Raw genomic sequence first — 15,473 nt, 5'->3', positions numbered from 1 at the left:
TGTATCATGTGTTGGGCTGATGTTTTTCATTTATGACAAGAAACCTTCAAGTTTTGCATTGGCCAAATATTTGAATCATCTGCAGAAAACCAACAAGCTATTGTTTCTAGTTTCCTGCTAAATTTAAGAGGATATGAAAGCAAGAAAGTAAACTATAGAGACTGTTCTGTTTTGTGATTTCAGCATTTAGTGGGTACACAGCACATTATCAGTCAGTTCCTGCTGACTTCAGAGAAAGTGTTGGGAAAACAAAAATCATCCATAAGAATCTATCAAAAGCAAGAGACTGAGAAAAGCACCAAAAATCTCTGGTGTATATAAAAAGAGATATCATAAGCAATAGCACAACCTCTTCTGACTGTATGCTAATGATTTCTTTGACACCAATAAGCATATGATTCAGACAACCCAGTAGAGGAATCCATATGTATGAATAATACTGTGCACTACACAGACTTTTAGTGGTTAAGTAACAAAGCCTGCATATTTTGTAAAAAGATGGAGATTAATGTCCTGTCTGGAAATGCATTCACTGAGAACCTCGATTTGCCAGATGAGTCAGTTCTACAATAACATGGAAAAGTAAAAAAAATTCCACTGAATGCAACAGACTAAGGAGTAAGGACAGACAACTTTTGTGATTTGTAAATCAATGTTTGAGGAACGTTTGAGGGAAACAATCATTCTAGCATGTTACCATTACACTGCATGAACTTCCCAAAGCATGGGCAAATGAACTGAACTAATATACAAAGTCAAAACATATAACTTCCCCTCAAGAGAAACAGCTTATTTCAGTGTTTTTGATGCTGCAATTCGTGGCATGTTTTGAGAACAAAGCTTTAAGAATAAAGGCCTATTCACACCAAGAACGATAACTATAACGACAGCTATATTAGTGTCCACACCAAAGCACAATATTGTTCTATTTATTCTAAGCACATACTGCAGTTTTGTCGTCTGCCACTTAAAATGCTCGAGCTCTTTAAAGCAAGAAGGATTCTGACTGGCTGACAATGTTTTATTGTTCATCAACTGAAAAAATGATTATTCAAACGATACTGTTTCTCTGTTATAGTTGGGGTGTGGACTTTGCTATTCTTTTATACTTAGAATGATTTTTGGCCTGAAGGCCCATTCATACCAAGAACGATAACTATAAAGATAACTATATTTGTGTCCAAACCAAAGAACAATAACGGCCTGTTTGTTCTAAGCTCACACGCTGCAGTTTTTGAAATGTGTTCAACATTTTTTTACTATTCTTGTTGCATTTACACAGTTTTAACCAGCAGATGTCCTCAGCATGCTATGTTCTGAGTGAATAGCTAGTGTAATCGATCTAATCTAACAGTGAATTTAGCTGACGAAGTCAAAATAGTGGAATAAAAACAACGGCTAGTCTTTTTCACTGCGACTTCTAAGGAAGCAAGCTTCAAACTAGTGCTGGATACCTGAGGTAATATTATGTTACACTGTTTGCTAGCCTGGCATAATGATATTATCATTAATACTTCTCAGCATTTACTCCGAGTATATAACCAATTGTTTTCCAAATATAAATTTTTTATGATTTATATATGATTTGTATAATTATAAGTAATTATCATTAAAACCAGACAATTTTATCGTTAAATATTTGTTTTTACTATATAATGACCTTTAATTTGGAGGAAGAGAAACTGGGGGAGTGACTTTATTGTGTTGGGTGTGTCAGCATCTCTTAGCTTACATCTGATTGGTCCAATTTCAGTTTGAGCTCTCTAACCCAGAACATAACCTGCCCCGGAGCAGGTTAGCCATGGAGCGTAAGTTTCTATGGTGATGACCACCGCTAAAAGTCAAGTTACTTTCATGGTACCTAAAACCCAGGATTGGCGCAAACTAATCTGAAACTTACCTGGCTAGCCAGCTAATCCAGCTTCATAGTACAGGCATCAGATGTGTCAAAGACAAAAACATCAGATTTAATTGTGACCTTTGAGTTTTCGGCTTTGTAAGCAGTCAAGCGCCCCCCGAAGGAAGAATAAATATTTTTTTTGTAAATATCTTTATTGTCTTCCATAAACAGAACAGGGATATAGCATAAAAAAGAAAAAGATTTCAACCTATAGTAAATTAGTAAATAGGTTAATTTGGCTAATGAAATGCCTCACAATTTTCAAATTATTTTCTTATAGGACTACATTTTTATTATTGCCAAAATATTACACCAATACTTTCATTGAGTATCAATAGGTATATTCATTGCATTTGTAATTATTTCAAATATTGGGTAAAGAAACTAAAAGAATATGACTCAAATTAGTTGTCTTAATTCATTTAGCAAATGGACATTTCCTTCAGTTATTTTCACTAATTATGCCTGTTAAAATTACTTTTACTGTTCATTCTGAAATATATTTTATCTTTCATTTAGCACAGTGAATATTTCAGCTGCTCCAACACTTTTTCTACTGGCCCAGCTTTTAAAATCTAATTTTTAGATACCAGTGAAACACCACAATTTTCAGGTACAGAAATTAAATAAAGTAATCAAATGTGAAATAAAAATGTATAGTCTTCACTGTATAATTAAATATAGGTTAATCCTTACCAAAGTTACAAAAGTTATTCAGTCAAGAGCAATGGGTGATTTTCTTTTTGTCTTTTGTTTTTAGGTGAACATGAGCAAAGACAGCAGTAGGTTTATTAGGCTGCTGTCACTTTAAGAGCTGCACGTGTCCAACATACTGTTACACGTTCTCTTTCTCAACTGTTTACATTCTTAAGACTGACATAACCGACTATAGCTGTTTCCATCCACCTATTTTTATGCACATTTTGGGATATTGCATAAAATAATGTTAGATGGAAACGGCAAGATGCACAACAATTCTAAAAATGCACATTAAAAAACGTATGCGCTCAACTGAGTCAGATAATTTTTTATGCGATATGAAAACATGCACACAAACTACAATGGAAACACTTTTACCAAATAAATTCCTTGATGCAAATCAAAAAAGACTTGACACTTCGATGGAATGGCATAGCTGGTCCAACCAGCGGACTGATCTTGGACTGAAATGCTGTTTTGAAACACCTTATAATAATTATGAATTTAATGATCAATTATTATCTTAAAGGGAATGGAAAATGTGGACAAAACAACTGGAGAATCTGATTACATTGCTGTTACTACCTGCAGGTCAAATTTGTGAAAAGGTTTTTAGATTGATATGCAGAATTAGTCAGATTCCTCATTTAGTAAATAAGGTTTCTTGTGTACGCATCTCGAGGATATGTGTGGTTCTGATGACACTGGTAAAACTGCATCTCATGGGTTTAAATAGATGTGACAGAGCCCACAAAGAGCAGCACTATACCAAGACTGGATTCAGATAGTGGTATGACAAAGTGAAGCACACCAGACACAGAGGGATCTTTGTGGTTAGATAAAAGGGTTCCCCTAACTGAAGCGTTTCATTTACCCTGTGGGACTATCATAGGTTGTGTCACACTTGTGGCCACTGTGTAAAAGAGTGGTGTCAATGATGCAGCGAGAAAAAAAAAAAAAAAAAAAAAAAAAAAAAAAAAACACAGGTGCAATGACGTTTTGAACATTTCTCCACTAGAGGGAGACTTCCCTGCTGGTGCTGCGGGTCTGCAGCTGGATACTATTGGTTCATGACAGCTGTTCATTTACTGGTGGCCTTAGCATTTTTGTTTTTTTGTTTTGTTTTTGTTTTTTTAAATTTAAAATGATCTGGCCAAAGCAATTTAACATCATGAATAACATCAAGCCTTTCTGAAAATATAAACGCTCACCTAAATTTGATAAATGTCATTTTAACAAACACTTGTGTTTTCCCAATATGAACAATGCATCCAGCTAACTAAGAAAGCAGAAGATTTGTAAGCTGAATCATACCAGAAATGCAATACGAGGACGGCAAGATCTCTTTATTATATACATTTTAGTTATTTTATTTTTTGTGCAAACCAAAACAAAAGAAATAAGATGCTTTAGCCTTCAAGTATTCATATTATGAAATAAAACACTGTGAATTTTGTGCAATTTAATTGACACATAATGACTTTGTCCAGTGCAATATGGTCATTTCACCACTTGAATCTTCTCCGGTCTTTGCGTTTCACTGAAAGAGATAAATAAATACACACATACACATATATATATATATTATATATATATATATATATATATAATATATATATATATATATATATATATTATATATATATATATATATATATATATATATATATTATATATATATATATATTATATTAGAATATACAATTTAAATGTATCCCAGTAAAATGTTCCATTTATTGAAACTCCACTTACATGCATTCTTGTCTTCCTCCATTACACTCAGAAGCCAATCCTGTATCTGTTCTGGCTCCCCTTTTTCAGACAAAAGTGAACATCAACTTCTGACCCAAAATTTGAAATACCATTGTTATCAAAAAATATTTTATGTTTAAAAGAGTGCCTTAGCCAGTTCTGACCTGGTTTGCCAAAGTTTTGATAGGTTCTGGTCTTGAGGGATGGGGGTCTCCTTTTACGACTAAACAGGGCTTGATCAGTCTCAGAGCATGATGTTGCCATCTTAACCTTTCTGTGGCGCCTAGATTTTGTTCCCTTCAAACCATGTGCCAAAGTCATGTGAAGAGAAAAAAACTAGCCATTTTCTTTCTACAACAAGTTTTTCCCCAGAGTTGACTGTACATCCATAGATAGAAATAAAACAAACATACAGATGATAAATATATATTTGTATCCCAAAAGTGATCTAAACAGGGCCATGAAATGAAATTTTTTTTTTTTTTTTTTTTTTTTAGATCTTTATATTGTTGTCTGGAGGTTGTAAAAAAAAAAGAAAAAAAAACTTCTGTCATTAATTACTCACCCTCATGTTGTTCTACACTCGTAAGACCTATGTTCATCTTTAAACACAAATTAAGATATTTTTCATAAACTCTGATGGCTCAGTGAGGCCTGCATTGAAAGTGTTAATTGTCTTGCTGGCAATGCCCAGAAAGCTACTAAAGACGTATTTGAAAGTTCATGTGACTACAGTGGTTCAACCTTAATGTTATGAAGAGACAAGAATACTTTTTGTGCGCCAAAAAAACTAAATAACGACTTTATTCAACAATATCTAGTGATGGGCGATTTCAAAACACTGCTTCATGAAGCTTCGAAGCTTTACGAATCTTTTGTTTCGAATCAGTGGTTCAAACTGCCAAAGTCACGCCCCCCAGTGGTGAACCATTGCCATTTCGAAACACTTATAACAAAGAGAAATCACGTGACTTTGGCCGTTTGAAACACGCTCCGAACCACTGATTCGAAACAAAATATCCGTCAAGCTTCGAAGCTTCATGAAGCAGTGTTTTGAAATCGCCCATCACTAGATATTGTTGAATAAAGTCTTTATTTAGTTTTTTTGGCGCACAAAAAGTATTCTTGTCTCTTCATAACTTTAAGGATGAACCACTGTAGTCACTAACCTGACGTGGTCATACTCAATTCTAGTTCGAATATGAGTCTGATACTGCTCCATTGGGCTTTGATTATGGGGGCGTATTTCAACCGATCCAGGAAAGACCTCAATTGGATAGACCTACAACCAATCAGAGCTACAGAGTAAGTGACGTATGTTGAGCGACGCATAGTTGTCAACAGAACTCTTCTTAGCGACCATCGGGGCCAGCTGATAAATCAAACTTTTGCCGAATTCCGTAGGAAGGACGGCAAAGACATCTTTCCCATCGACAAATGCTTGATCGCGGTCCTCTGTTCCTTTTTTCAAATTAATGCGCTGTCGATATCTTCTATAACGGACGCGATGGCGGAATCTACACATCTCAGTTCTTCAACAGTCATCATTGTTGTAAACTAATTGACCTTTCGCAAAGACTCGCCCCCCTTAGTTACTGTTGCTTTGTCCGACAAGCCGTGGCGCTGTCACGCCACACAGAGTGGAAAATACATCGCGGAGCAAAGAGGAAACTGACAACACATCGACAGACGAGACAGAGCAGGTTACTTATGATATTAAACAAAGTCCCAGCTTTCAAACTGTGTAGTTATTAAAAAATTCAAACAATAAAAACCATTTTGTGGCTCTTTAATGGGTTGTGACCATGATCGTGACAGATTTCTGTAGCGCCTCAGCTCAAGAGGCTCGTGAACCGATCATCTCTTCCTACTAGTCCATTTATAGCATCAAATAAACATGAATGAACATGAGAATGAATGTTGTTTCAAACGCGGAAAGACGTCAATATGCACAATTTTTCAAGTTTAACTCCACCGAGGTTAATCTTCTAACTCCTGACTGCTTTGTCGGACAAAATGTTGGATGCGGCGTTCTGATTGGTTAGATCGCTTGTCAATCAAACTCCCCAAGCGCTCTTTGATGACGTGGCTGATTACGTTTCTGGTGATAATCTGTCAATCATCGCCCTGACAATGTGATTGGTCCGAACAGTTTCTGTTCGGGCATAATTACTCCTCTACGGATCGAGTCCAGACCGAACTCCCCGACCTCAAAATGTTGTGGGCGGGGCTAAGTTCGGCTGGCATCCAGGCTATGTAGTCACATGAACTGTTTTAAATATGTCTTTAGTAGCTTTCTGGGCATCTGAAAGCGTTAATTGTCTTGCTGGCAATGCAGGCCTCACTGAGCCATCGGATTTTATGCAAAATATCTTAATTTGAGTTCCGAATATGAACAAAGGTCTTACGGGTGTGGAACAACATAAAGGTGAGTAATAAATGACAGAGTTTTCATTTTTGGGTGAACTAACCCTTTAACCTTGACAGCAGTATCACTCTTGTGAATAATGGACAAAGCACATTATCTTGTTTCAAGTCCAGGGGCCTGATGTATGTTGCGTACGCACAAAAAAAGTCACTGAAATGTGCATACTCAATTTTCCATGCACATATCAGGATTTATAAAAAATAAACTAAAATAAAACCATTCGGGAGCTCTAGACCGTGCATACGTACTCTTTTACTGGAGTGAGCGAAGTAATGAAGTAAACAGATAAGAATGCATTTAAACTGTATTCCATTTAAACATTTCCACATTTAGATTAAATGTCACTCTCCTGTACATACAAATTGTCTATATTATATATTGTTTTTTTGCACTTTGTCTATCTTGTATATTTGTATATTATTCTTTATTCTTTTTATTATCCGTGTCTTGTCTTGTCACTGTCACTGTTTGCACTGTGGAGTTTGTGTCACTAAAACAAATTCCTAGTATGTGTAAACATACCTGGCAATAAAGCTCTTTCTGATTCTAATTTCTGATTCTGATTCTCCTTAATGGAGTTAATCACCGAAATTACATGAAATCATTATCCAGAAGTTACAACATTTTATATAAATTTAAATATAAATATTTGTACTGGATGCTTTTGAACACTTTTCCTGTGTTTTAAAGGTGCCCTAGAACTGAAAATTGAATTTATCTTGGCATAATTGAACAACAAGAGTTCAGTACATGGAAATGACATACAGTGAGTCTCAAACACCATCGTTTCCTCCTTCTTATGTAAATCTCATTTGTCTAAAAGACCTCCGAAAAACAGGCGAATCTCAACATAACACCCACTGTTACATAACAGTCAGGCTCATTAATATGTATGCCCCCAATATTTGCATATGCCAGCTCATGTTCAATGCATTAGACAAGGGCAGCCAGTATTAACGTCTGGATCTGTGCACAGCTGAATCATCTGACTAGGTAAGCAAGCAAAGACAATAGCGAAAAATGGCAGATCGAGCAAAAATAACTGACAATGATCCATGATATCATGATATTTTTAGTGATATTTGTAAATGGTCTTTCTAAATGTTTCGTTAGCATGTTGCTAATGTACTGTTAAATGAGGTTAAAGTTACTATCGTTTATTACTATATTCACAGAGCCGTCGATATTTTCATTTTTAAACACTTGCAGTCTGTATAATTCATAAAAATCTTCATTCTTTATAAATCTCTCCAACAGTGTGTAATGTTAGCTTATAGCCACAGAGCACAGCCTCAAACTCATTCAGAATCAAATGTAAACATCCAAATAAATACTATACTCACATGATCCAGTGCGTGCATGCAGCATGGATGACGAACATTTTGTAAAGATCCATTTGAGGGTTATATTAGCTGTGTGAACTTTGTTTATGCACTGTATTATAGTCGAGAGCTCGGGGGCGGGGAGCGCGAGGATTTAAAGGGGCCGCAGCCTGAATCAGCGCATATTTAATGATACCCCAAAATATAGGCAGTTAAAAAGAAATGTAAATAAATCTTTGGGGTATTTTGAGCTGAAACTTCACAGACACATTCAGGGGACACCTTAGACTTGTGAAAAAACATTCTAGGGCACCTTTAATGTTTTAACAACAGCGAGGATTGCTTGGCACATAATTCAGCTTTAAATTGTGTTCTAAATAGCAAAACTCATGTTCTGAGGAAATATTTTCACGCGGTAAATATTTAGCTTAGCAGTAGCTTAGCAACATAATGGCATAATGACAGACACTGAAGGAGTCGCTCAGTGATCGTCTGACAAGTAGCTACTGTACACCTACTGTACAACCTCTGCTGAACTCAGGAGTCAGGTGTGCTGCTGGTGTCGTGCACAGACAGACAGTAGCCTAAAGATAACCAATTTCATGGTCTTCCCAATATTATGAAAAATGCAACTGTATTTGAAGGATAGATTTTGAAGGTAATGGTAAGATATGCACATTTTATTTTTAAAATGTTTTGTCAGTGACTCGCTGAGTAATTTGCAATGCAAAAATAAGGCCGCCTATCTTTTTCCAATTAAAAGTTTATATAAGCATCCTAAAATATTGGCTGTGTTTACTTTATAGGCAAAATTGCATAAATTTGATATTAAAACAATTAAAAATACTATTTGGCCAGTGGAAAGGTTGAGAATAACTCTTAACTGAAAATATTCTGAACAGTATTTTTTACAAGTTTGATTTATTTATTTATTTTTCTAAATTAAAACAAGGATAGTGAATTATTTTTAGCAATGTAATATGATGGCATTTATAGTCATATTTTCCTAATGTCTTGTACTGTTAAACATGGTGTCACATGGAGGGGAATATGCGTGGAAATGATATGCAGATGACATAATGCATAGTAAGACTAGGTGTTGTAAGCTCAATATATGGATATTTCAGGGAGAAGAGGGAGTGGAGTTTCATGTACGCACAATCTTCCGCTGACTGATTTTTATAAGAGCAATTTTGCGCAGGTTCTGGCGTACGCATGGTTTTATAATTCTGAAAACTTGTGTGTGTGTACGGAAAATCTGGCTTTTATGCGTACGCACACTTTTAGGATGAAATCTATGGAAAGTTTTATACATGAGGCCCCTGCCGTTTAAAAAGTGTGAAAAATAAAAACTCATGACCCCTTTAAACTGAGCAATGACATTAATGATGCAATGATTTTTTGAGTAATATCCTCAACTGAAGGAACAAGCAAAGCAGCATTTGTAGCAACAAGAAAATCTCAAACCTTTGACAGATGACCATATGATTTGGACTTGATGGCGGCAAGCAGATCAGCTCTACTGGAGGACTGCAGAAACACAACGTCACAGGGTCTTTCATAAATTCAGACTCTATTTTTTTTCCTATCCATATGAAAGGTCTTTACTATGGAAAGTTCTTAGCAGGGTTTAACTCGCCTCTGATTTCTGAGTGGTTTCCTTTTTAGAGTCTTTATCCTTTGCAGCCTGAGTACAAATGTAATGATGCACACTAGTAAGACAGTTATATAAACTGAACTGAAAAAAAGCTCTTATTCAAAAACAAAAAAACATCAAGGACATTCAGAAATGAAAACTAGTCAATGCATAGTATTAGAAGTCCACCAACTCACTACAATTTTGTCCTGCCACTGCTGGTACTCAGAAGTACATTTCCGAAGTAAATCCGTCAGGTTAAGCATCGTCACTCCAGATGATGTGGGCATTGACGATTTCTTCAATCTATCATAATGACCTTGAACATTTGCAATTTCCTGCATATCAAAAAATACTTCATTAATTTCAAATGATTGATATTGGCATTACAATAAAAACACGCACTACACTAAATACTCACTTCTAGCATTTCAAAGGAAGCAAGTTCGGCCACTCTGTCCTTGCGGGCCCGAAACTCTTCATTCACATCATGTTGAACACGATCGCTTGATTCAAATGTCAGCTGCGAGTCAGTCACATTTGGGAAGTTTTCAAACACTGTTGGAAGATACACCCCTTTGACCCAAAACACAAAAGCAGTGGTAGAACCTGCTGACCTTCTTGGGCATGGCAGTGAAACAAAAGGCCTTAGCTGACAAAAGCCTTTTAAAGATGTAAACAACATCTAGATGCTGGCAACTTTTTGCCTGCGTGACAAGCTTCTGTACGTCATACCAGTCCTTCAAAGCAACCCTGATCTGAGTAAAACAGACACATAATCAACTATACGTTTCTCATATTCAGAGAAAATTTACAGGTAATGCTGAATCATCGGTCTTATAATTTAGACATGGATTACCTTTTCCTTTGGCCAAACAAGCTGTGTATTGTAAAGGCCATAGATCATATACAGACCCCCCACCCGAATTTGAAAGCTGTATGGGGGCAGAATGTAGCTCTGGGCTATGGTGAAAGTGAGCCGCGTGAAGGATCTGCTCTCATGGTCGGAATGAGTCCCACTGATGGGAAAAGACAGGAGAATGACCAAAATACATTACTTGTTTTACATTTACTTGATTACATGTGAGAACACAGTACAAATGAAAGTCATTTATTCACTCTCATGTTTAAAAACTGTATTATATCGGTTTTTCTTCCAAAATAAAAGACATTGTGCAGAATGTCCAGGCTGATTTTTGCATACAGTGAGTGAATATGAATGGAAACAGGAACTTTCAAGCTGCAGAAATGGGAAGGAAAAAAAAGACCTATAAAAATAGACTGTCTGTGACAATTTTCCAGGTTTTCTGATTTTGAAAACATTTATTCATTTATTCATTTGGGTTTCCAATTTAATGTGCTTGCACACATTAAAATATAGGTCATCAGTTCTGACCACTCATGATCAGTCATGAGACAAAAGAACCAATGACAACTGACTTCACTGACGTTAAGAGTTCATTAAGGAGTTCATTAACTAAAGCTTCATTAATGCTGACAGAATCAATTTGATCCAGTGTTTGAATTCAGCTTCCTGACTTAAAAGGATAGTTCAGTCAAAAAAAAAAAAAAAAAAAAAATCTGTCATTTACTCACCCCCATTTCATTCCAAAGCTGTATGACCTTCCTTCTTGGGAAACATTAAAAAAAGATTTTTTTGAGATAAGCGTCAGTGTTTTTCCCATTAAATGGAAGTCATTGGTAACCACAATTTTGGTTACCAACATTACATATTTGGTCCTAATATTATCTTCTTTTGTGTTCCACAGAAAAGTAAGTCATACAGATTTGGAATGATATTATTGCGAGTAAATATGACAGTTTTCATTTTTGGGTGAAGTCGGTTCCTCACACACACTCGGGTTCTCTATGAAATGTAATTATTATGTGTTAAATTATTCTTCCACAGACAAGAAGAAGAAGAAAATGATACGTTTTTGGAACATGATTATGTGTGAATGACAATTTCCATTGTGAGGTAAACTATTTATTTAAAGGTGCAGTATGTAGGATTTCTGTCCACTAGAGCTCGCTAGAGGTCTATTCAAAACAAAAGTGTAGCTTGATGACGCCAAGTTTGAGAGCGGAATCTTGGGACATGTGGTCTCTACATCAACGGACGGTGCAAATGAATCGGGATAGGACTCGGGAAGAAATCATGTTCATGGATGAGATTATTAAAGGTCCCGTTCTTCGTGATCCCATGTTTCAAACTTTAGTTAGTGTCGCCTACATCGAACGGCCAGTTTGGACTACAGCCCTCTACTTCCTTCTTTAATGACGTCACTAAAACAGTTTTTTGACTAACCTCCGCCCACAGGAATACACAAGAGTTGCGTTTGTAGAGTGTGTTTGTCGCCATGTCGTCAAAACGCTGTTATTTTCATCCCGCAGTCCAATCACCGGGTCTGATTCCGGCTTAAATTGATAGGGTAAAATTAAAGACATGTTTACAATAACACTGAGCGCATGCATCTCCACGTTATGGTAAGAGGCGTGACTTTTCCGGGCACGGTGCGCTCAGAGCTGTCGAATCACAACACAGGAACCGCTGGCACAATCAGAACTCGTTACGTATTTCTGAAGGAGGGACTTCATAGAACAAGGAAGTCATCAGCCCGTTTTTATGACAGTGGAAACAGCGGTATACAGATAAGTAAATTATGTGAAAAATACTGTTTTTTTTTTACACGCGAAACATGAACGCATGTTATATTGCACACTATAAACACAATCAAAGCTTCAAAAAAAACACGAAAAATGGGACCTTTAATGTTACTGTAGTATGAAGCAGAGCAGGACCGAGTGTTGTGGGAGCTGAACGAGGCCGCTGGAGCGATTGCGCAACACGCCTCACGAGCAGCGGAACTTTTATTATGACACAGTCGCCGGCGCCGCTTCCGCTTTTCCAGTCATGAGTATGAGGTCACGTAGCTCTGTTTATCATATTAGATACATTTGAGTGTGTTGAAAATGTTATAACATTACTCTGTGCATTCACTCAGTGGCTGCTGTTAGACGCTTGTTTGAGACACACTGCAGTAAGATAGATCGATTTTAGAATATATTAAATACTGGATGGCTTGTGTTGATAAATGGCATGCAATTAATTTAAAAACGTATTGTATGATGGAGAAAACACTGTATTACTGTTACCGAAAATAAAGCTGCATCTAATTATGCTATGTTAGCTACTTGACAAAATAGTGTTTTTCTCTGAGGCATGGTGAAGCATGGTACTTGCAAAAAAAATAAAAAAAATAAAAATAAAATAAAATCAAGAAAATTAGATTTAAACAATAAGACTAAACGTGTTGAGCTATATAACAACAATTAGTTTTCTGTCTATAAATGTAACCAAACAGTTGTTCCCTTGTCTATTAAAAAATGTAATATATTAAAGTGTCTTTGGTGTTTCCATGTTTTATACAAAATAAAACCGGAAACCGAGGGTAACGCGGGTATGACCAGGCGCAATTGACAGGCGTTCCTCACAGGTCCCAGAGCCTTGGTTTAAATTGCCATTTTCTCACGATTTACAAATAGTTGGAAACATTTGGGATATTTTAAGTACTCAAGTGAACAAAATATATAACACTGGCCTAGTGGTTTTTGGATATTTTACTGAAAAAAAATCTTAAATATTGCATCTTTAAGTGTAGCAAACATCTTAAAACATGTACGGATGACAGCACTGAATAAATTAGAGGTGCCCTAGAATTGAAAATTGAATTTATCTCGGCATAGTTGAATAATAAGAGTTCTGTACATGGAAATGACATAGTGAGTCTCAAACACCGATAAGCTGATATTTATAAGCAAAAAAGTCCATTTAATTCTCTGTAAAACCAACCATTAACGTGAAGTACAAAAAAAATGTAGTGCAACGCTGTAAATGTGTGACTTACAAAAACACACTAGAGAAGTCCATCTCCTTCCAGATAGCAGAAAACTCCTCATACCGAACCGTCTCGGTTTGCTGGAAGCGGCCCAGAAGCTCCTCGCAGTCGCTTTTGAAAGGCGCCCAGTAGTACTCACACGGTTTCTCTACCCAACCATACACATTCACATGAGAACCCAGCACTGATATCAGCAACCATGTCTGAAATCATCTTTACAGTAACTTACTCTGCGCCATCAGCTCACGTCCTCGAACTTTTCTGCTTACAGTGCTCTATCACACTTTGAATTGTGATTAGGTGAGTGCACCTGTGTGCGCGCGTTGATTTAACAGTTGACGCTGTGGCGTGGGCTCTATATTGTAGCTGAAGATGGCTTTCAAGTACCTGCTGTTGTGACTGAATAACAAATATGTTCCCTACCCATTTGGAAAACGGCTTATAAATCATAATGAATTATGTTTTTGTGTTTTTTTTTATGTAAAAATGCTGTGAGGGCTGTGTTTAGGGGTAGGGTTGGTTCTCAACCACGTTCCTACCCATCAGATGATGACCTGAATCAGGTGTGTTTGGAGACATGCAAAATGTGCAGCGCTGGGGGGAACTCCAGGAGTAGGAGATATAATATACAGTTTCTACAGTATAAAAATCATTATGTCAATGGAAAGTGCTCATAAAACATGGAGACCCAATGTGTGTGTGTGGTCCTGGTAAATCCTATGTTATGAGGACAAAATGTCCCCACAAAGATGGCAATATCCGAAATCCTTGTGGGGACATTTTTTGGTACCCATAAGGAAAACAGCCTGGCAAGCCGTTGTATGTGGATTTTCTTTTCTCCAGTGGCTGACGGCCAGTCAGACACGCCAGATTGCTCCAGAATATCAATCCATTCCTTCTATCCTAGACTCTTGCAGGTAAAAAAATAAATTAAAAAAAAAATAAAATTGTAACATCTAAGTAGTCATATCATTGTTTGATTTTAGATTGGGAGGGAATTCTGATTAGTCATCTGTCCATTAAATTGGACAGCATGCATCACTAGCTATATTTCAGCTACAATTCATACTATTACTGTGGCAGTTGTTCTTGAAAATACTTTATCTGCAGTAACTTTTTTGGCTGTAAATAAATGTATTTTTGTTATTAGAATGTACTTTGCAGTTACATCAATATTATACAGTTGTGACCAGAATTATTAGCCCCCTTCATAAATATGATCAAAGATGACTCTAAAAATAAATCTGCATTGTTTATCCTTTTGATCTTTAATTTATAAAATTAGCAAAAATCTAACCTTCATTGAAGGAAAAGAATTGAAAGTGGGGGGGAAATAACATTATGAAATAAATGTTTTTCTCCAAAACACGTTGCCCACAATTATTAGCACCCTTTTATTCAATACTTTTTGCAACCTCCTTTTGCCAAGAGAACAGCTCTGAGTTTTCTCCTATAATGCCTGATGAGTTTGGAGAACACCTGAGAAGAGATCAGAGACCATTCCTCCATACAGAATCTCTCCAGATCCTTCAGATTCCAGCTCCATGCTGGTGCTTCTTCTCTTCAGTTCACTTCACTCATTCTCTTGAGGGTTCAGGTCAGAGGACTGGGATGGCCATGTCAGAAGCTTCATTTTGTGCTCAGTGACACATTTTTGTGTTGGTTTTGATGTTTGTTTTGGACCATTGTCCCGACGGATGATCCAACCACAGCCCATTATAAGATTTCTAGCAGAAGTGGTCAGGTTTTGATTTTTTATCTGTTAGTATTTGATAAAATCCATGATATGATATATCTGAACAAGTTGTCCAGGACCTCCAGCACAAAAATAGGCCCA

At 36.6% G+C, this 15,473-nt stretch overlaps 1 protein-coding gene across 1 annotated transcript; it reads right to left on the bottom strand.

Annotated features, from left to right (window-relative positions):
- Positions 1-3,930: 3,930 nt before the first annotated feature.
- snapc1a (small nuclear RNA activating complex, polypeptide 1a) lies at positions 3,931-14,055 on the bottom strand. Its single transcript, XM_048206291.1, has 11 exons — positions 13,866-14,055; positions 13,646-13,784; positions 10,597-10,756; positions 10,355-10,495; positions 10,159-10,260; positions 9,935-10,075; positions 9,741-9,788; positions 9,569-9,631; positions 4,516-4,648; positions 4,352-4,411; positions 3,931-4,139 (listed from the first exon to the last, which is right to left on the bottom strand). Exons 1-11 carry the CDS (start codon positions 13,873-13,875, stop codon positions 4,105-4,107), a joined length of 1,032 nt encoding a protein of 343 aa, XP_048062248.1. The 5' UTR covers positions 13,876-14,055; the 3' UTR covers positions 3,931-4,104.
- Between the last annotated feature and the right edge of the window lie 1,418 nt (positions 14,056-15,473).

This window comes from Megalobrama amblycephala, linkage group LG11 (genome assembly GCF_018812025.1).
Source record: "Megalobrama amblycephala isolate DHTTF-2021 linkage group LG11, ASM1881202v1, whole genome shotgun sequence".
NCBI classification, from domain to species: domain Eukaryota; kingdom Metazoa; phylum Chordata; class Actinopteri; order Cypriniformes; family Xenocyprididae; genus Megalobrama; species Megalobrama amblycephala.
The sequence above is the reverse complement of the archived record's forward strand: the minus strand, read 5'-3'. Positions and strand labels throughout refer to the sequence as shown.